This window comes from Mus caroli, unplaced genomic scaffold, assembly GCF_978045245.1.
Source record: "Mus caroli unplaced genomic scaffold, Mus_caroli_1 scaffold_11, whole genome shotgun sequence".
NCBI classification, from domain to species: domain Eukaryota; kingdom Metazoa; phylum Chordata; class Mammalia; order Rodentia; family Muridae; genus Mus; species Mus caroli.
Window position 1 is genome coordinate 56104720 of NW_028227266.1, and position 21851 is coordinate 56126570.

Here is a 21851-nt window from a genome sequence, read left to right on the forward strand (position 1 = left end):
GGGCGGTAGACAGACCTTGGAGGACTAGGATGTAAGTGTGATTTTGAGGTGTATGATGTGAAATTCCCAAATAATTGATAAAAATATTACGGGGAAAAAAAAAAACTGTGAAGGGCTGTTTGGCCAGAGGACATAGTTTGAACATGGGCAGATAGAGTCTTGCATCTGTAGGAAAGAGCGAGGAGCTTGACGACCCTCCTGGGAGCCAGCTAACCTTGTGGGGCCTGGGATCCAGAGATGGAGCACCATGGAGTTCCACCATGTGGAGTTTTGAACTTCACTGTTGTTCACATGAAGATGTTTTGGGGTCAGAACATAGTTCGGGTGAAGTAGTGGGAAGAACAGGCACCGAGTGCCACATTCCAGGCCTGGTGGACTTGTAGAGGGCTTGGGTTTTGTTTCCCCCCTGGGGCCCAGCACTTGGTCGGCAATGGAGAGGAAGGTGCCCACAGAACAACAAGTACTTGTTTCTGTGATAGGGATTCAAGGGATTGGCCCAGTCTGTCCAATAACTGCTTGTCTACTTTTGTGTTCTAGGTTGAATCCTAAGAATGTCCACCAGAGGCCCACAGTAGCTCTCTTGTGCGGGCCCCATGTGAAGGGGGCTCAGGGCATCAGTTGTGGGAGGCACCTCGCCAACCATGATGTGCAAGTCATCCTCTTCCTGCCCAACTTTGTCAAGATGCTGGAGTCCATTACCAATGAGCTGTCTCTCTTCAGCAAGACCCAAGGGCAGCAAGTGTCGAGTCTAAGAGGTGAGCATCAGCCCTGGGTGTGAATCAAGGGTAGAATACTAACTTTAGGTGTAAGGACCTAGCTTCACAAAGAAAGTGGCCCTCCCTCAGGAAGGGTCAAAGCTTCCTACTTCCTTGGTAGCATGACAGTCTGGTAGTGCCACCTGGTGGTGCCAAGTAGAATGGCATTACATGGGGAGAGTTTTCTTCATTAGCATAATATGGTGATAACCCACACCTAAAATCTCAGTTCTTAGGAGATGGGGACAGGAGGTTCATGAGTTTGAGGCCAGCTGGGATTACATAGAATCTCTGTGGGGAAAATGTGTGTGTGTGTGTGTGTGTGTTTGTGTATATGCATGTACACACAATGTTCTGCTTCCAAGGGCATCTTTAAATTACCTGGAAGAAAAGCCCCAGGCCCTACCCTTTTCCTGCCACTCAGAGAGAGCTAGATACCCACTGTCTTCATTTCATAAATATTTATGGGACTGGCACTGTTCCCAGTTCTTGGAATAAATGTGCAAACAATTTTTTTTCCTTTCAATCCGTTTTTCCAGCCGGGTGTGGTGGTGCATGGCTTTAATCATAGTTCTTGGAGGCAGAAACAGGTGATCTCTGTGAGCTCAAGGCATTCTGGTCTGTATATCAAGTTCCAGGGCTATACAGTAAGGCCCTGTCTCAATAAATGTGATTCACACTGTGGTTAGAAGAGATGGACATACAAGTAACATCAGATCAGATAGTATTAAATGTTAGGGAGTAAAATAGAGCAGGAAGGACAGAGCTGGGAGTGGGGTCATTGGGACTGGAGGTCACAAGGTTTGAGCTTTGGCTCTAGGTGGAATGGCGAGTCATTGGTGAGCAGAGAGGAACAGAGTGATTACCTACTAGGATAATTCTTTGTACACAGAATCTCAGTGTGTATCCATGGTTGGCCTGGAACTCATTCTGTAGACCAGGATGGCCTCAAACCCATAGACTCAAACCCATTTCTTACCAAGCACAGCTGCTAGACAAGCACTCTGGGTTTTGAGTGGGAGATCAGGTTACAGTAAGGTTCTGAGACTCTCTTATGAGAATTAGAGGTAGCAGATGCTGAGACAGTAGCTGTACTAGAGGGGGTGATGTGAAGTTCAAGAGTCAGCTTACTAGAGAGAAGCAAGAGAAGAAATAGGAATGGCTTCACTGAGCAACTCAGGAGGCTAGGCAGAGAGATTCTCAGCGTGGAGGCCATCCTGGGCAACCCAGTAAAAATTTAAAAAATGAAAAGATGAAGGGCTGGAGAGATGGCTCAGTGGTTAAAAGCAATTGCTCTACTTGCTGAGGTACTGGGTTCAATTCCCAGCACCTTCATGGCAACTCAGAACTATATGTAGCTCCAGTTGAGGGTATCTGACATTGTCTTCTGGCCTTTAACATGCAGAACACATTCATATATACAAATAAAATGCAAATAGATCTGAGAGAGAAAGGATGAGAAAATGCTCTGTTTTGGCCCTAGAAGGACTTGGCAGAGAAAGAACCTCTCAGGTTAGATGTCTCTTGAGTGTTTAGGTGTTAGAGCCAGTGCTGCTCAAACAGGAAATGTTGTGACTCTGGAGTAAAAGGAAGGATCCAGCCTAGAGTTTCAGGTGTTGTGGAGGTAGAGAGATTGTTAGGAGAGAGAGGCTGAGGACCTTGGTTCTTTTGTTTCTAAAGCCAAGGAGTGGTTAGGGAGGGAGAGAAGGTACAACTAAAAGCCATGTGGAGGAAAGAGCTCCAAGTTCAATCCCTGGAAGACCAGCTAGATTTAGCAGTGTGGAGGCCTGGGATACTTAGGAAGCACAGTTGTGGTGTAGTGTGGTGTGGTGTGGAGATAATGACCCTGCAGTTTGGTCTCATTGTTGCTCTTATCAGGTTAATTTCTTAGATTAATCCTAGATTTGCATATATGTTGAGACTTCCTGTTCTGTCCTAGAGGACTATAGTCTGGTCCGTGCAGTGAAGTCTTTTTTTTTTTTTTTTTTTTTAAAGACAAAAAATACTGCTATTACATCTTACTTGTTTGTGTGGGTGTGCATGTGCATGGGGGTCTAAAGGAGAACTTAAGTCACTACTTGTGACTGTAGTGGGGGCTAAGTGAGAATGGGGTTAGAGCATAGATAGATGGTCCAAGAGGGAAAGACCCTGCCAGAGGCCACATGGCAAGTCAGGAGGACTGGACCAGAATCACAGGCTTCTTTGTGCACACAAAGGGTTCCACTTGAGCGATTTATTCATGGCCCACTAGAACTTTATACGCATGTGTTTTAAGTAGGGAAGCTACGAGTCTGATTTGTGCAATATCGTTAACTGTAGGCTGAGCACTAGAATACATGCTGGGAAAAGACACCATGACCAAGGCAAACAGTTAACTGGGTTAACTGTTGTTAAGCTCACAGCTTCACAACAGGAAGCACGGCAGCATCCAGGCAGATCTGGTGCTGAAGAAGGAACTCAGAGTTCTATATCTTGATCCAAAGGCAGCAGAAGGAGACTGTCTTCTGCTGGCAGCCAGGAAGAGCTTCTCTTCACCCTGGGTGAAGCCCACCCCTACCATGACTCACTTCCTCAACAAGGCCACACCTAATAGCGACACCTCCCATGGGCCAAGCATATTCAAACCACCATGCCTTGTTCCAGTCAGTCCTTTTTCTAGCTTTCTAGAAACACTTCCTATGGTAGCTGCTTCAGGAAACTGGCCTGGAGATAATGACCCTGCAGTTTGGTCTCATTGTTGCTCTTATCAGGTTAATTTCTTAGATTAATCCTAGATTTGCAAAAATGTTGAGACTTCCTGTTCTGTTCTAGAGGACTGTAGTTTGGTCCGTGCAGTGAAGTCTTTTTTTTTTTTTTTAAAGACAAAAAAATATTGCTATTACATCTTACTTAAGTTTGTGTGGGTGTGCATGTGCATGGGGATCTAAAGGAGAACTTAAGAAGTCAGCTCTCTCCTACCGTGTGTATCTTGGGGATCAAACTCAGGTCATCTGGCTTGCCTTTATGGGGTATTGAACCATCTCACTGGCTGTTAGGGAAGCCCTTTAGGTTCTGGGAGAACAGAGATTGTTTCCTCCTATTCCTAAAGTGTGGGCTGAGTGGAGGAAAGGACCCATCTGCATGAGGAATTCCCAGAGAAGGGCAGGCTGGCTGGAGTGGGATGTACAGGCCAGCTTCTAAGTAGAAATGCCTGTGGCCAGCTGCTGTTTCTGCTGGACCCTGAGAGCATCCTGAGAGGGCTAACATCATCAGGGTTAGTCAGATACAAAACCTTGTCTGCAAGGCAGAGGAGGTGAGAGCCTTATAGCCTTGAGAAGGCTGGCCTTTGGAGCGGCATTAGAGTGCTACTGTCTAGAAAACCAGGTATTCCTGGTCTGGCCTGCTCTCTGCTCCAGGAATTTTCAGATGCACTCTTTCTATCTGCAGATCTCCCTGCTAGCCCTGTGGACCTGGTTATCAACTGCCTGGATTGTCCTGAGAATGCCTTCCTGCGGGATCAGCCCTGGTACAAGGCAGCTGTGGCCTGGGCCAACCAGAACCGGGCACCAGTGCTCAGCATAGACCCTCCTGTGCATGAAGTTGAACAGGGCATTGATGCCAAATGGTCCCTGGCACTGGGCCTGCCTCTGCCACTCGGGGAGCACGCAGGCCGAGTCTATTTGTGTGACATTGGCATTCCCCAGCAAGTCTTCCAGGAGGTTGGCATCAACTACCATTCACCCTTTGGCTGCAAATTTGTCATTCCCCTACACTCTGCCTAGAGGGGCTCTGGGCAGCTGGACCCTGTATTCCCTGCACTCCTGCCGCCAAACCCACTATGGGACGCCTTAAGGATGTGAGGCTTTGTGGACCTTGTAGACTATCTCTTGGGTTTATTTCTTCTGTGAGAGAACAAATAATACTTCAGACTTGCCTGCCACCTTCCCTTAACCAGGGAAGGCTTTCCCACTGGCATGTATGTCAGGGGGACCAGTGGCTCCAGGCATCTTTCTATCCTACCTTGCCTCCATTCAACTGGAGCTTTGTTTACAGACATAGGCAGCTCTAAGACTGTGTCAGGTTTACAGCTACCGGGTGTGGGCTGGCACATTGCAGGGATGGGCCGGAACCTGTTAGGGCCTCCAGCCACTCTTATTTCAGAAGGCTTTATGTCTCCTATGCTTCCTCTGGCCCTGCAACCAGGCAGCCCACTGGTCCTGTAATCATGTAGATCAGGCTGCATGGCAGCTGTCCAGAAGACAAACCCGTGTGTGTCTCTGCTTCCCCCCAAGGCTACCAGAGCTTATTTGGAAACTTTGGACCCTCCTGAGATGTTCCAATTTTATGTTGGGACTTTTCCTGAGGAGTGTGTCAGGATGACTGTGGTGAGACTTTGGACTGGCTGCTCTGCTGTCATCAGCAGTTTTGTGCCTGTCAAGCCGCAATGCCCATCTCCTAGTTAGGAACCAGACCTTCAGGATACAGCTTTTCAGTATTGGGGGAGACCCTGGGGGAGCTTGGTGCTTCAGTCATCATTTCCTACCTCCTTGTCCCTGTCTGCCCCTCTCCCTGTCTCTGGAAATGGCCCTTTTCAGCTCTGCCAGAACAGGTTACATGGCCCCCATCCTGCCATGGCTTCACTGCAGTTCTTATGTTTAGGCTTTAATCCTTGATAGTTGCCCTCCTCAGGTGTGCAATTGGAACTAGTGGCCTGTCTCAAACATGCCGAAAATGAGCCCAGTTCTAGATGACAGTAGTGGGATTCAGCCATGGGAACATCGCACTGCTCAGGTCCTACCTAGAGCATTATCCTCAGGATCTTCCTAGGCTTGGGTCCTTCAGGTTAGGAGGGTAGGACCATGCCTGGAGCCTCAGCAGAGACCTTTTAAAGGTCTTGTACTTCGAAGCTTTTCCCCACAGGCTTTCTGCTGTGCCCAGCACTGGTTGAGGGGTATAGGTGGACAGGCAGGTGGGCTTGCTAAAATGTTTGGGTACAGAGTAAACCCTGGTACCATGAATTTTTCAGGCTGCTCTCTTGTAAGAACAGGGCCAGGAACAGATGGTGATAGCCTTTCCTTCTATTCTCTTCAGTTATCTCCAGCTCCAGGAAAGAGGCCAGAGGACTAGGAGCCTCAGCTGCATGACAGAACTTTAGCTTTTAAGCTGGGCCTCGTTTCCTAATGGCAGGGTTACAATTGGGACAGCAGGCAGCCACTCCTGGCTACTAGACACGCATAAAATGGTAGAACTCTGGTCCTGAAGATGGTTAGCATTAGGCAGTTCTCCCTGCTCTTGGCCTGGACCTGCCTAGAGTTGAAAAAGTGTTACTCCTACCTGCAGCTCTTTTTGGAAGTTTCCGCTCAATGGCTGGTTTCAGTCAGGTGGTCATCTTTGTCACTAATGCATGCAGCTCTTGGGAAACCCAAAGCCAGCACAATAAAGTGACAGAAACCTGTGCTATCTAAACTGCTTTGTAGAGTGAAGTGCTGCTTCTCTAATCCCTAGGAGCCTACCCTGATCACTGGGTATGTACATAGAGACATGGTGGCTGAGGCATAACTAGATTCTTATAGTGAGCTGTAGTGAGCTATATCCCTTTAAATGAAAATGCAACAGCCTTTCCTTTCTAGGTCTGTCAAGTCTCCTGGGGCCAAAACTCTACTTAACCTTAGAGCAGTTGTTCTCAACCTTGCAAATGCTGTGACCTTAAAACTCTTTTCATTGCTACTTCATAGCAGTTTACTAATATACATCATAATGTAAATGTTTTCCTATGGTCTTAGGTGACCCCTGTGAAAGGTGGTTCAGTTCCCAAAGGGATTGTCACCCATAGGTTGAGAACCACTGCCCTAAAAGGGATGTTCCCCCGTCTAGCTTATTCATTGGCTTGCCTTTCTGTGTCTGGCCCAAACCACACTTGGCTTTCCACAAGCTGAGCTGCTAAGAAAGACTTTATTAATAAGTCAGTCAGCGTAGGGAGAGGGCAAGGAGCCTGGAGATGGACACACTGGTACCAGGGGGTTACAAACAGTAAGAAACACTTTATTATAACTTTACAACATATAAATAGCTTGGGTCCAATCTGTGCTTTCTGGCAGCTGGGCACCACATTCCCCCCTTCCCTTGCAGGCTCCTGCCTTCCTTCACATTGCACTGTTCATCGGTGGCTCTGGCTCTGAGGCCAGTGGGAGAGGCTGGAGAAAAGGGGCCAGCAGCCCAGTCCAGCTCTCCAACTCTTCGTGTGCTGGCCTGCACCTGTCATCTGCTGGGGTTACGGCTGCTGTGGAAGGAACGCTCCTCAGGGGTCAGGCCAGCAAAGAAGGGGTGCAGCAAGGCTTCTGCCAATGTGATGCGCTGAGCAGGGTCAAACTCTAACATCCTCCTCATCAGGTCAAACAGCTGCACGTGCTCCAGGGAGTCCTGCAGCATGTAACTCTGCGCAAGGACACAAGGTGCCTCAGTTGGACGGCAGGGTTGTGGGGAGCCACGGCAGTCCCCTTGCCTCTGGGATGCCTTGCTGGGATGGGTTGAGGAGGCAATGATGCCTCCTTGGAGGACTACTTCTGCCTTCTAGGACAGAACAGCCACTCCTTTCCTTTCATGCTCAGAACTTAGGCTACTGGGTGGGATCTTGCTGGGTTGGTACCTCTACCCCACATGCAAAGTTTTGATGGGTGGGTAGAAATCACCTCTGCAAAATGTACTTGTCCAGGTACCAAATTACAGTTGACAGGCCTTCTTTGGCCACATCTAGGTCTTCCCTCCCCCTGCCTCAGTCCTGCCTAGTTCTTCCCAAAATTCAGAGAAGAGAGAGGGACAGGAAATAGCAGTCTAACAGTTGGCTCTTCTGGGTTTTTCCCCCATTATATTCTCAGCCACCCTGTGGACAGGGGCAGGGCTAAGGGCCCCTTCAAGGCAGCACGCAGAAAGCCTCACAGAGAACTGAGACGATCAGGCAGCTATTGGCTGCCCATCCTGTCTCTGCTGCTTGTTTGCCCAATGCCTGGGGTCTCCTTGGCATGGGTTGAGCTGGGGGAGCCAGAGACTGACCTTCAGAGGTTTGCAGTTCTCCTTCACATACCGCCCATCAGAGCTGTTCTCATCCCAAACCAGGCCCCCTTTGTAGAAATATTTCTGCTTCCTGGAAGGTCAAGGGGGAGGAGAAAGGGGAGTCAAGGAGTAGAAGCCCTTAGGGTCTGGAGTTAGGTGGGAAGTGGGAAAGGGTGGCCCCTGTCAGCCTTCAAGTAGCAGAACAGGGCCAGAAAAGAGGTGTGGGTCTGATCTAGCAAGTGGGGGCAACGGCTTTTTACCAGATTGGTTTGAGAGACAGTACAGTAAAGGCTATGTAGCAGCTTGGAGAACCATCAAGTATTTGGCAAGGGCAGTATCTCTGGTACCCTGCTGACCCAGAGCCTTGGAGACTTCTTACCTGGTACGGTGGATCATGTGTGATGGGATGGGTCCTAGAATCTTCTCCATCATAACCAAGTGTTCTCTATTTTCATGAGTCTGCAGAAGACCAGGGACAGAGCAAATAGGAATTAGGCCCAACCTCTGCACACTTTGGGAGAATAAAAAGCATGAGGAAAGGTCAAGAGCCCTCCCTTCTCCAGGAGAGGAAAAACCAACTTGGTGGCAGCCCACAGGCCTGGAACCAGGGCCAGGCTTGGGCTCTTCGGCCCCACAGGTAGACCTGGCTGGCTATTGGCATCCCAGGTTGGTTCTTCATGCAAAAGGATGCCTATGATATGCCTTTGCCCAGACAGAATCTTTCTGCACCCAGTCTTGTCCTTGATAAAATCCTCCCTACCTGCTTTAGACTGATTCTTTCCCCTGAGCAACTATAACCCTTAAGAACCTAGACTCGGGCTGGTGAGATGGCTCAGTGGGTAAGAGCACCCGACTGCTCTTCCAAAGGTCCAGAGTTCGAATCCCAGCAACCACATGGTGGCTCACAACCATCTGTAACGAGATCTGGCGCCCTCTTCTGGAGTGTCTGAGGATAGCTACAGTGTACTTACATATAATAAATAAAAAAAAAAAAAAGAACCTAGACTCACATCATAAGGATGGAACACATCAATTCCTCAACCACATAGAGCTTCCTGCTCATGTCCCCTGCAATCCACCAATGCAGTACTATACCTGGAAGAGTGTAAAGCCACGGTAGTACTCGAAGAGAATGCAGCCAATACTCCAGACATCACAGGGCTGTGCCCAGCCCAGCTCTGTAAGCCAAGATGTTAAAATATGAGAACCAACACCCCAAATTCCTAGGAAGCTACAAGTCTGGCTGGCAGAACTCTTGCCCAAGCCCACTAACAAGGCTGTTTCAGACAAGGACTGTCTACCTCATCTCAAATATTGTGTAGACCTGGATGGCAGATTGATGGATACTGTTTACCACCACTTGCCTCATTTTGAAACAGGGTCTTGGGTAGCCCAGGGCCAGCCTCATCTGATCTGTTCTGCCTCTACCTATTAAAGGCTTAGATTACAGGTGTGTGCCACCACATCCAGCTATTCTTTTTTAAAAAGATTTATTTATTGTATATACAGTGTTCTGCCTCCATGTATGCCTGCAGGCCAGAAGAGAGGGCATCGGACCCCATTACGGATGGTCATGAGCCACATGTGGTTGCTGGGAACTGAACTCAGGACCTCTGAAAAAGCAGACAGTGCTCTTAACCACTGAGCCATCTCTCCAGCCCCCCAGCTATTCATTTTGATAACTGCCAGATGTAAACAATATTGAAGGCTATGAAGCCACTCACCAAGGATCACCTCAGGTGGGCGGTAGTGACGGGTGGCCACAATGGTGGTGTGATGTTCATGGTCAAACGTGGCACTGCCAAAGTCTGCCACTCGGATGCTGGTGTTCTTCACTGACTTCTCCTCGCAGCTCTGAAGGCAAGGCATGCCACCTAGGTCAGTCTGCTCAGGCATTGTCTAGTCTACCTTAGAGCAGGGCCACACTCTTGCCCACCCAGTCAGTGCTGTCTACCTTGTGCTCATTGTAGAGGGTTTCAAACTCAGAATTCACAAACAAGATGTTCTCTGGCTTCAAGTCTGTGTGGGTCAGCTGGTTCTCGTGTAGAACTAGGAGAGGGAGAAGCACATATTGAGACCCTAGGCTGCCCACCAGTTCTAGGCCCTAGCCTTTCCCAGCTTTCAAGAGCTCTGTGAAACCTCATAAGCATTCTGAGGGCAGGGATAGGAGTGGTTTCCATCAATAAAACCTCTACACTCTACAGAGGCGAAGCCTCACCACCTTCCTGAAGCCGCAACATGGGTAAATCCTCCTCCTCAGCACTAGCTATCTAACAGGCCCACTGCACCAAAGGTGTGACTTGTGGGTCACATGCCTTATGAAGGGACACCTGCCTCCACTCCACATCACTGGCATGTCTTAACACTCATTACTTTTCAACCTCCCGGTTTTCACTTGGCCTGTAAGATCCTCACAACTCCATGATCCCCCTGAGCCAGAGCACTCCCCACCATGTTCCTTCTCCAGTGGAGTGAGTCACACCCCAGATCTTCATAGAGCTGTGTCCTTTACTGGTTGGTTCTTTCCCCGTCACCTATTCAGGCCCTGCCTTTCAACATAAGTTCTACTGTGGTACCATCAAAGCTGCTCTTCAAGGTTGGTGGACAGATGAGTGATGGAGGTATCTGACTAGCAGGACCTGAGAATTTGTTGGGTCCACATTCTACCTTTTCCTCTTTTCCATAAAAGTGAAGGCAGGGTTAGAAGCTAGGCTACTTCTAGAGTACTTTCCTGTTTTCTTCCTAACCTGTGGAAGCACCTGGCCTATGAAGTCCCTCCAGGGGACTCAAGTTTTTCCATTCTTGCACTACAATTCCTATCTGAAGGCAGAACAACCTTTCAGCCAGAGGCTCTAGGCCTATAAGACCTTGCAGAATGATCAACAGTGTGCTAGAGGTCAGCAAGACCACCAGGTGACCAACAATGAACACTTACATCTAAGGGCATGACAGAGCTGGTAGGCCATGTGCCGGACATGTGGTAGGGGATAAGGCTGGAAGTTGTTCTCCTTCAGAAACTCAAAGGTGTTCTTGCCCAGGAGCTCAAAGGCGATGCACATATGACCATGGAAGTTGAACCAGTCAGACATCAGGACACAAAGGCTAGAGAAAAAGGACAGGTGAAATTCAAGCTCTGCCTCACCTGACCCCCAATTGTTCTACCAAGGTAAAAAGCAAGCCTCGGAGCCAGAGCACATACCAATACACTACCACACCCATGTGCTTAGCAAGAACTGTACGTGTTGTGTGGAGGGGCTACATTCTGATCCCAGCTCACCCATGGCATCCAGGGTAAGCAGCCCTGACACAGTTACTGAGGGGCAGATACAACTGCACCAGTACAGCGCAGGCCTCCATGTACTGCTGAGCTTCTAGAGGACCTGGGCAGGCGCAGCCCCTCTGCTGACTGTAGCGTAGTTCAGTGCTTACAGAGAAGTTCACTGGGGTCTTCTTTAAGTGTCCCTAACCTGTTAAGTCCCTTAATTCATAAATGCAAGGCTTGGGCTACTTCAGAACACAAGCCAGGCAGGGTAGAGCCTGAAGTCCAAGGGCTCTTTATAGAAAGAACAACTGTCAAACCCCCAGAGTACTGTGAGACTAGTACCAAATTCGAGGACACTGAGATGTCCCAGGGAGTCCAGGCAGTTGGAACTGGAGAATGCCACCCACTGAGTGATACCTGTCCACTCTTTGCAGATACTCACAATTTATTTTCCTTGTCTTTCTCCTTGATTTTCTTGAGAACATTAATTTCTAGACGAGCAGCCTCCCGGTACTTGCCCACATTACGGATGATCTTCAGGGCAACCTGTGACTTCCCTCTATAGAGGAGGAGAGAAACAAAGGTTCCCATAAGCCAAGTGTCCAGCTCTCTCTCTCTCCCCTTCCCTGAAACCCAGCAACTCCTAACAAACTACACTACATAAACCACAAGTCCTAAGACTGTGTTCATACTTGAGGTCTAGCCTGTTAAAAGCAACACCAGACCTGCTCACCATTCAAGCTTCCCTGGCATCTATCTGTGTGGGCTGTCTCGGCTTTCAAGTTGTCATGTCCATTCAGGATCTCAGAAACTTCCAGCTCCCCAGGGAGAGAGAATCCAGGCAGAGGAGCTGAGGTAATCCTGACTACCCCAAATCCCTGGAAGCTTACCTGGCAACCTACTCTGTAAGCCAAGCTTTCTTGGCTTGGGTAGTAGTGAGACCGAACAAGCAGTTAGGGTACCAGTAGTGGAATTTTCACTGGAAGCTTGGTCACTCCTTATACTGCACCTGAATCTAGGTCCTTTCCCCCAACTATCTGCCTCTAATTTACCACCAGCTACAGAGGGCCAAGAACTTTCTGTCCGTGTCCCCCAAGATCTCGCTCCTGCATTTGTTGCTCTACCCTTCATACTCCACTCTTACTCCAGGAGGCCATTTGCAGGATGTGAGCAGACAAGGAAACATGTCAGCCTATGTTGCCAAAGAGAGCTAGTACTGAGATACCAGTGGAGACCTGAAATGAGGTGGTCCTGGCCCACCACAGTGTATCCTGATACCTCACAGGTTGGCCTGGATGCTAGGAACAAGTTCATCAGCCTCTGGGCAGACACCCTCTTCACAATGCCCTGCTTTGCTAACCCTCTTTTTTTTTTTTTTTTCTGGTTTCTTGGGCAGTACAGGCCTAAAGGAAAGAGGCCACACTGCCAACTTCTCTAACAAGGTCCCTCCCCACAACAGTCTTACCTTTAAAAAAAAAAAGATTTATTCATTTATTGCATGTACATAAGTACACTGTAGATGTCTTTGGACACACCAGAGAGTGTACCAGATCCACCAGATCCCACTACAGATGGTTGTGAGTCACCATGTGGTTACTGGGATTTGAACTCAGGACCTTCTAGAAGAGCAGTCAGTGCTCATAACCACTGAGCCATCTATCTATCTATCTCTCCAGACCCCAGTCTTTTTTTTTTTTTTTTTTTGGTTTTTCAAGACAGGGTTTCTCTGTGTAGCCCTGGCTGTCCTGGAACTCACTCTGTAGACCAGGTAGGCCTCGAACTCCACCTGCCTCTGCCTCCCAAGTGCTGGGATTAAAGGTGTGTGCCACTATTGCCCAGGTTCCAGGCCCCAGTCTTATCTTTAAACATATGTATAACTTATTTCAAAAGAAGCCCCTGCCAGGCTGCTGGCAGAGCTGAAGTCCACCTCCACTATCCTGCACTGACTCCCTTTGCATTCATTTACCTTAAAGGATCCAGGACCTGTCTGTCCTTTAGTGACTTCAGGGACTCATTTCCTACCCCCAACTACTCAAAGAGGGACAGCCCATAGTATAGCTGTCTTCCTAGGTTAGAGTTCCTGGATCTGTCCTGTCTACATCTGGTCACAGGACAGTGGGTATGTGTCCCTTTATACTCATTCTAGGTACATGATGAAGAACCTAGAAATGGTTGAAAAGAAAATGGGTGCAGGAGGAAGTTTCTCATTAGCACTTCATCTCATAGCTGAGGGAATGGCTGATTTTGGGTGCAATGGTCTTTTCTGAGCAGCTCACTTAATGTGGGAGACCAAGAACAGCAAGCCCATCTCTGTCATCGATGGCTGAGGTGTAACTTGGGCAACTCCCGAGAATCTTCATATTTCATCTCTGAAGCAGTGCCCTGCATAGCTCAAATGAGGATACCAGTTCTCTGTAACTAATGCACTAAAGCAATGAGATTATTAAGGCAGGAACTGGCTCTCCAGAGGGCTGCCTCTCTGACACACATTACAGGGAAGGAAGCAAAGACTCTAGGCTGACAGATGAGAAGGGGTAAGTGTTACACTGCTAGGGTTGGAGAGAATGATCTGGCCCCAGCATTATGGCATATACAGCTACTGCCTTCCCAGCCAGCCAGCATGGACTACTCATGACCCTAGCCACACTGGGGTAGGTAGTAGCTGTTTGGTGAGAAAGGCCAAAGTCTCATTTCCTTCAGCTGGGATCTCTCGGGAAGACATGGGAGGGACAAAAGCACTATCAGGCCAAGCCAGCAGCATCCTCAACCTTCTGGCCAAGGGGAGAGGCCACTACTTTAGCCTTCTGAAACAAGGTCCCTGCCCACAGCCGTCTTATCTTTAACATAGATGTAACTCATTTCAAAGGATTCCCCTGGCCCTGCTGGCAGAGCTGAAGTCCACCTCCACTGGCCCTGCACTGACTCCCTTTGCATTCTTTAAAGGTTCCCAGGACCTTATATGTACCTTTTCCTCTGCCCAAGAAACCAGAAAGATGGATGAAGCCTGGCCAAAAATATCCAAAAGCTCATGGGATGAAGCACTGGGCCACATATCCAATGCCACAGCTGAGAAGTGGGTAACCAGGGAGGAGGCACACACTAGCCAAAAGTTCTTGTAGTGATGTCACACACTTGTCAAACCCCAAGGATACCTCCCTTGTTTCATGAGATCAGCAAACCCAACACATCCAGCAATGGCACGGCCCTCCAAAAAGAGCTGTACTAGCTCTTTCACGGATGTTTGTACCAGCACGCTCACCTGGCATGGTCCAAGCACTCCACCACCTTGCCAAAGGTGCCTTCACCCAGGTTCCCCACGATCTCATCTGTGAGAAAGAAGAAGCTGGGCATGAGAGTCCGGAGGGTAGGAGGGTGGCAGCTCCTGCAAGTTCACAGCATTCAAATCCTCAAAAACAACAAAGGTTCTTGCTCACGGCTACACTCTTTATAACAGAAGTTGCTAGAGTCTGTGTCATTCAGGCAATTACTGGTGGCCCCACTAAGGCGCCACGCGCACTAGAGGCCCCTCCACGCAGGAGAGGTCTCATCTAACAAGGGGGGTAGAAAGTAGAGAGGTAAAGTTTTACGAAAGGTGGCTGTACATCGCTCTTGGAGCCAATCGCCGATCCGGCACACCAGGTGGCCCTCCTTGTCATCTTCCACACTCCGGCTGCTGCGCTTACTGCTCTGTTGGCTTCTCTGCATGCACCGCCCCCCGAAACGCCATCCGACCAATCGCATGGTAGGCGGTTCCGATTGACAGATTGAGGTGTCAGTCAAAGGCAGAGGTGGAGACGGTGAGGAGCCGGTGGGTTGGTTGGTTGGATTTTCCAGATCCCAGCATTTCATAAGGCACACAGCATATATAACGATAGGGATATTGCAAGGGACACGTCAAGACACAAACTGACTTCAAAACAGAAAAGCAAAAACAGCTACAGGTATGTAAGAAAACTCGGACATTATCTCTAAGAAGAGTGCCACAAATGCTCAGAAAGATGTCCAGCCTATGACACAGAGGGGCCAGGCCCCGAGGACAGCCACAGCCCTGACTCCCTCCTCTTCTAGTCTCCCCCTCCCTGACCCTCCCGTGACTCTGGCCAGAGCTGAAGACGACGCAAATAAGGCTGCTGGCCCAGCCTGGGTCCAGCCTCTGGGCAGGTTGTAGGGCTCTCCTGGCTTCAGCAGCAACACTGTGCTCAGCCTTTCTTTGCCTGCCTCTGCTGGCCCACACAGCCTCACAACATACTCAACAGCTGCCACGTAGAACCAAGCTACTACCTGCCCCCACATGACATCCTTGGCCAGACTTAACCAACTACCAGAAACAGACTTCTGCCAGCAGCCCTCCTGCCACCAGACTTCAGCAGGAAATGAGCCTGGCTGAGATCCTTTGGGCTGGCCGACCTTCAGGCCCCAAGCCAGCTCCTGACCTGGCCTTAGGACTTGTGCCACTCCTAAGCCAGACTCAGCCCACAACGACAGAGGGCACCAAAAATAAGCAGAGCACCAGACTTGCACTGCCACCCAGTGGCAGCATATGGCACTGTGTGAGGCCACAAGCCATGATTGATTCACCGGCAAGTCAACCTTCAACTCACACCACTCAGGTCAAGCGCTGGGTAGAGAAGATACTTTCACCAAACCCACCACTACTAAGAGGCCGCTTGGCCAGCAGGAGGACAACACGGGGAGAACAAACAGGAAGAAGAGAAGACAGCACATAGCCTTGGAAACACGAGTGACCTTCCTTTTCCATGTGATTGAATACAGTGTGGGCTCTTGGTCTGTTCCACACACCACCCTAGAATGCTGGCCAAGCTCTGGTCTTTAAGTGGCCTGCAACAAGGTGAGGCCTGGGATCACGCAGACAGCCGCCTCTCCTTACCGTAAGTAGCACACCTACAAAGGAACAAGGTAGAAGAGAGCCTGGCTGGAGGTCAGATGAGAAGCTTCCAATCTGAGCTGACTGACAAGGGCAAAGTGATGTGCTCTTACAGACCAGCAACTTGGAAAAGTAAACACAGAAATTCAAGACCCATATCAAAAAAAGAAAAGCCTAGGAAGCCAGGCGGTGGTGCCCAGCACTCAGGAAGTAAAGGGAAAAGGATCATGAGTTTTAGGCTAGGTTGGAATACATAAGACTTTCAAAAACAAAGAGGAGGTGTAGGGGATGGGGTAGGGGATGGGGTGTGATACAGTTCGGTGGTAGAGTACCTGCCTAGTATGTATGGGCCCTGGGTTGGACTCCCAGCATTTAAAAAAGAAAAATAAAATTAACTGGTAAAGTGTCCCCTTTTTTATTGGGTAATAACAGACTCTGGTCCTCTGGGAGAGGAGGATTGTGGAGATGAGGCTACAGAGGTGGTCAAATCCACACTCATCAAAGCACTTAGCTACGGGGCGGGCCCGATGGGGACAGACCTGATGTGAAGACCAGGCCATATAGCCCCAAACCACAAACCAACAATAGTACCTTAGTACCAGCCCTGAGAAGTGTGTCCCAATCATGTGTACCATGTAGCCTGTATCTGGAACAGTGGGAAGATATAGACAGGCTGGAAATCAGCCAACGCCGGAGCCAGAGCCCTTATAGTTGCCACTGGCAAGGGGCCAGAAAATGGAAGGCATACCATCCTTGCTCAATCCTATACCAGACAGCACACACGCTCACACACACCTCATGTGTGTACCCACAATGGTGTATGTACACAGGGTTGCCAGTACTCACCCAGACCAGCTAGCCTGAGAGAAGCGAGAAAGCGGTGAGGCCTTTAGGCCCCTATTAGCACACTCTGGCCACCACTCACCGAGGAAGCGCTGCTACAAGACCTGGTACGGCGTTTATGACAGTGGTGGGCATGCTTGCGGGTACGGTACGGCACCCTCTCTCGTGACCGTCTCCGATGTCGAGAACGTGAAGACCCATAGCAGTCCTCTCCAAAGGATGGGCTCCGCTCCTCACACCGATACGTATCGCTGTCACGGTGTTCCCGGTACCTCCGCTGGTAGGGTATACGATCATGGCTGCCAAGAGTGGGTAGCGAGATGAGTCAAGAAGGCCTACTAGCCAGGTTCCTGCTACAGGGTTCCTACTAGCCAGCAGGCAAGAGGCCTTTGGCAGGGCCCCTGCAAAGACTCTCAAGGAAAGCCTGTTAGAGCTGAAGTATTCAGGCTGAGGGGGAGTGAACAGGGCAAGAAAAGGTACAAAGATACCAAGCTTATGCTCCAGAGCCTTAGGTAATGACAGTGTCCCTCTAGCGCCACAGAGGGAGGAAGAAGGGGAGCACAGAAAGGCCTCCAAGAATCGCAGAGTTGACCAGGCTGATACAACTGTAACTTTGGTCTGGGGACTTAGATAGGACGTGGGACCAGTCTTTCAAGGCTAGGGTCATGTTCCTACTTCTACTGAGGAAGACTCAGGGGTAGGGTACTGGCCTAGAAAATACAGAGGGAGAGAGACCACTCTGACAAAGAAAGGATGACAAGGAAGGTAACTTCTGTTGAGGCCAGGAAAGGAAGCAAGCACAGGCAAGGATCCCAGAGAGGTCAGGGCAAGAATCTACGGGCGGCTGGGCAGAAGCAGCCATCTAAAGGAGCCTGAGAGCAGCAGAGCTCTGGGCCACTCTGCTCACCTAGCTGAGGAAAGCTTCTTCCCACCCAGATCCCACTCACCTTCTGGACCGTGATCTCCGTGGGGGAGGCTCCCTTCGGGATGGGTATCGTAGTCGACCTTCATGCTCCCGACTGTAAGACCGCCTCCTCTTCCAGCGGTAGCTCAGGTATGGGTCTGGCTCTGGGGAACGGTATCGCTTACAGTGATGCATCTAGGCCACAAGAAAGAGAAAGCCCTGCTCAACACACAGCTCACTGCTTCCAGCCACAGGGCTGCCTGGTGCAGCCAGGTGCTCCTGAAGAAGAGGCCCATTGTTCTGTTTAGGGGTAGCCCCTCCCAGGGGTTTATGAAGTAAAGAAGAACTCTGATGTCACAGTGACAGAACAGCAGACAATGGGTGGATGACTCCCTCCTCTGCCAAGTGAATAAACAAACAGGTGCCTCTCCAGCCTGGCCCAGGGGCCTGAACACTCAAACTATGCAAGCCAGGGCCCAAATACAGAAGTAGATGTAGTGGAATGCTGAGCACTGCTACAGGGATGCCAAGGACAGGAGGAATGGAAAGGTTTTTTTGCTCAATTTCTTCATGCCTATGGGATCCTATAACCTAAATGTTCTAGAAGCCTGAAGCTAATGAACTGGTGGCACAGAGCCAAAGTACTAAACTGAAACTTGCCTGGCTAAAGCAATGAACTGGACTCAACTCAAAGAAATTCAAAACTCTTCAGTCAGTGAGGAACCACAGTAGAAATGAGAACTCTGACCCTTGAGCAAAGACACAATGTCTCACCAATAGTCCCTACTCCTATCAGGTTCCAGCCAAGTGGGCCTGGGCCCAGGCCTGCCCAGCTCTTGCTGACCCATCCAGAGTCTCGGCCCAGGAAGGAGCCACAATCCTCAGGTATCTAAGCTGCTTGCCTGAGGCACATTTTAGTGGCCCTCAGACCAACTAGAGTCCCATACCAGGTGCTTCCTCTTTAACTAACAGCATCATAGCCATCCCTTCTAACTCCCCCTACTCCAGCTCCCTTTCTTGTGCCCTATCTCTGAAGGAGCCAAGACGACGTGGCTGTAGGTCTACACTGGGAAGTAGGACAAGTATTCCTTAACCACGGAGTACTTAGATCCAATACAGGAGACTCCCAAGTGGGATCAGCAGCCAGTTCAGAGAGATGGCTACGTGAGTCTGGCACCGTTTTCACCCATATCCAGCCCCTTCACATTTTCTCCACCAGATGGCCAGGCATGAGAGCACAGCTTGTTTGCTTTCCAAGCCTTCAATTGCTCACACCCAACCTCTAGTAGTGCATAGTCCTAGGCTTGCCCAGCCAAGCACCTTTTAAACAAATCCATCAAGGCTGCTCCATCTCACCAGCACAGTCCAAAGATGAAATAGGTACTTGTGTATGAGTAGGATGGGGAGACAATTTATGGAAACCTCTGGGAGCCCTAAGAAAGGCACTGTTGTTTTCACACTTATCTGAATGTCCCCCACCCCATGACCTTATGGCAGGTGCTCAGGCTGTGGCCTGAAAGCAGAAGCCCATGTCTCACCAACTGACCCAAAAGACAACCTACTGGCCAGGCATACATTTCCCAAAAGGCAAAGTGGTCCTGCCTATCCTCACCAGGCAGACAGAGCACCCTAAGCATCCTATGTGGAGGATGTTGTAATGCGGTCTAATCTACAGCAGACCAAAATTTTCCTTCTGGGACCTAAGTGGATTTCTATGACCACATATGTCTACTTGAGTGGAAAGTCACAGCCTCAGAGTCGAATGCCAACCTGCTCCACAGCAATACCACTTCACTGTTGCCTTTAGGCAAGTTATTAAACCACTTTAAGCTTCAACCTCCTCTTGAAACAAGGGAACAATAATCTCTTACAGGCTCCATAAGAATTAAATGTCTGCCCTATAAAGTCAAAAGCCTCGCACAGGTTTGGGCCACAAGAAGTACTAAAGACAGCCTTTCATTAGCACTGAGAAGGTTCCGGCTAACACTCAGGGCTATGATGAATGCCTTAATTTATAATTCCTTCCAAGGGACCGGGTAGAAAGTTTTGGCAGGAAACCTTGAACTCGATCCCAGTGCTGCCACTTACTGGCCCTGTGGCCTTATACAAGTCACTCTAGACCTAAATTGTCATGCCTGAAAAATGAAGATAACGCCTCTCAGACTGGCAAAGATGGCCCAATATTTTGGCCATGAAGTACCACACATAGGCAGTAATGGAGATAATCTCCCTTGCAACGCATCCCAGGCAGGTGAAAAATGGGAGCTACCAGGTGGCCCACGTCCTCCTCCCAGCCAGGTCGTTTGAGCCTATTTCTCACAAATTCTCCGATTCCATGAGTCCTCGGCAAAGAAGCTTTTTAAAACTTAAGGGCCACAATTATGCTTTGGGAGGCTCTGCTCTGAACAATGAAAAAGACAATGTGACCAATGAGACCAAGTTACTGGATGCCAGGTTTTCTATGAGCACAGGCCTCTCTGGCTTCTCATTTGCTGTTCCTGGCTAGAGAACCGGGCTAACAAGAAGAGCAGCCAGCCAGGTCAGCGGCTACCCTCCCGGATTCCTGCCACCCAAGCGACCCATGGTTATTTTTGGCTGGCAGTGCCCCACCACTGCAACCTCAAACCTGCCACCTCGCAATCTGCGGCTGCCACCGGGCAAAAACGCTCCTCCTTTTCAAGGGCACGGAGGAGGGAAGCTGGAAGGCCGCCAACTCCGCCTTGATGGGGGCTAGACTCGGGCAATTCCCACCCAAGCATCAGGGCACCCGCACCCGGAACTAAAGCATAGAGGCTCCCGACCGGACCGAGGAGCAGCCTGGACATTTGTACTCCTGGCTTGGTCTGGCCCATTCTCCGGGATGGAGCGGTTCCATCATAACAAAACACCGAGGGGGCCGGCGGCCCGCACTCGAGTCCCTTCCTTCTGCCCGAATCCCAGGGATCTCAGAGCCCCGTTCCCCGTAACCGCCAAGGGAAGACCCGGCGACCAAAGGGATGGCCAGCCTGGGCCAGAATCAAACTCCAGGCGGCGCGCGAAGGAGATCTGCGGGCTAAGCCTCGAGCTCGGGGCAGGGAAAGCCTTTCCAGGATAGCCTAGGTCGGACGCGACCCCAGCCAGCGGGCCGGCGCGGGGCCCAAAGTGAAGCCTCCCAGCCGGCTCCGAGGCCGCTGGAGCTCCGCCTCCAACACCGCGGGAACCAGAAAAGGGGTCTGCAGTGACCGCCCTCCGGGAGAGAAGCGGCGGGTCAGGGGTGAGAGGTCGGGACCGCGGCCTGACGTGGGCCGAAGAGGGAAATAGGTCCAAGCCGAGACCTGACCGGGTGGCACGGTACCCGTACCGGCGTGGCCGTCCACACCGACTCACCCCAGCTGCCCGGCCACGGGCTCGGGCCCACACTCACCGTCTCCCAGGCTCCGGCTGCGGCTAGGCCCCACTCCCCACTCCGAGCGCCTCTTCCGCTTCCGGCTCTGGCCTCCGCCCGTGGCAGCACCGCCCCCTCGCGTGACGCAGCCGGCGGCGGCCCGGGCTCGACCCGGCCCAGAGGCCGGACCGCTCTAGCCCCGAACTCGCAGACTCTGGGGGACTGGCCTGCCCCGCCAGGGTCCGGGCGACATCGGTGGAGGTCTCTTCCCGGAGGTCCCGGGAGCAGCCTCGGGCCGCGGCCTGCCCCTCTCCATGCGGTGCTGCACGTAGGCCCCCGAGGCCGCATCGCTGCGCGACCACGGTCTGAGGACGGCTCTGGGCCTAAAGGAGGAACCCACCGGACTGCCAGGCTGGGGCCGCTTCCCCGCCGCGGCCTGGCTGTGCTTGCCAGCCCCTTCCTGCGCGCGGAGAGGACCGGCATTGTTCTCCGGGGCCCGCGAGGGCGCTAGAGACGAAGGCGGTCAGTGCGCCCGGGCAGAGGAAGGCGGGCGCGACTCCGCTTGCGCGCAAGAAGCAAACGACACATGCTGCTCTCGGCTTGTGCGGGTTTTTTGAAAGTCCTGGCGCCACGCCCCAGCTCGCTCGAGCGAGCAGTCTCCGGGAAGATCCCCGCGAGCCTCGGCGGTGGGGTCTGACGGAGAAATCGTCCCCTTCCCTTGAACACCTCGGAGCGTCTTGCTGTCAGTCTTGCTAGGAAACCCGCGCCACACAAAAGCCCCGCGCCGCGCCGCGCTCCCGCTCTGCCAC

The 21851-nt window shown here is 50.9% G+C and overlaps 2 protein-coding genes across 7 annotated transcripts in view; one reads left to right on the plus strand and one right to left on the minus strand.

The window, feature by feature from the left end:
* Positions 1-6189, plus strand: part of Edc3 (enhancer of mRNA decapping 3) — a 42004-nt gene extending 35815 nt beyond the window's left edge. For both annotated transcript variants that reach the window (XM_021171667.2, XM_085844659.1), the window contains 2 exons: positions 538-755; positions 4182-6189. In XM_021171667.2, coding sequence (XP_021027326.1) covers positions 538-755; positions 4182-4516 — 553 coding nt within the window. In that variant the 3' untranslated portion in view covers positions 4517-6189. The remainder of the gene's footprint in view (positions 1-537; positions 756-4181) is intronic.
* A 566-nt stretch (positions 6190-6755) lies between these two features.
* Positions 6756-21798, minus strand: Clk3 (CDC like kinase 3). 5 transcript variants are annotated; one of them, XM_021171661.3, is made up of 13 exons: positions 21082-21798; positions 17722-17873; positions 16857-17073; positions 14649-14745; positions 14306-14372; positions 11489-11605; positions 10720-10886; positions 9739-9833; positions 9509-9638; positions 8880-8962; positions 8164-8243; positions 7785-7875; positions 6756-7169 (listed from the first exon to the last, which is right to left on the minus strand). In XM_021171661.3, the coding sequence occupies exons 1-13, from the start codon at positions 21523-21525 to the stop codon at positions 6993-6995; spliced, it is 1917 nt and encodes a 638-aa protein (XP_021027320.1). In that variant the 5' UTR covers positions 21526-21798; the 3' UTR covers positions 6756-6992. The 5 variants fall into 5 exon arrangements, with proteins under 5 accessions (XP_021027320.1, XP_085700784.1, XP_021027321.1 ...); XM_085844658.1 differs by having other exon boundaries at positions 21443-21461; XM_021171662.2 differs by lacking the exon at positions 21082-21798 and adding an exon at positions 21045-21066.
* Between the last annotated feature and the right edge of the window lie 53 nt (positions 21799-21851).

Excerpts from the sequence above, each read along its gene's own strand:
- Clk3 (XM_021171661.3), bottom strand. The coding sequence starts at position 21,525 with ATGCCGGTCCTCTCCGCGCGCAGGAAGGGGCTGGCAAGCACAGCCAGG. Across the intron at positions 14,373-14,648 it reads CGATTGGCTCCAAGAGCGAT|ATGAGATCGTGGGGAACCTG; the intron begins GTACAGCCACCT and ends TCTTTCTCACAG. Across the intron at positions 11,606-14,305 it reads GAGTGCTTGGACCATGCCAG|AGGGAAGTCACAGGTTGCCC; the intron begins GTGAGCGTGCTG and ends CCTCCTCTATAG.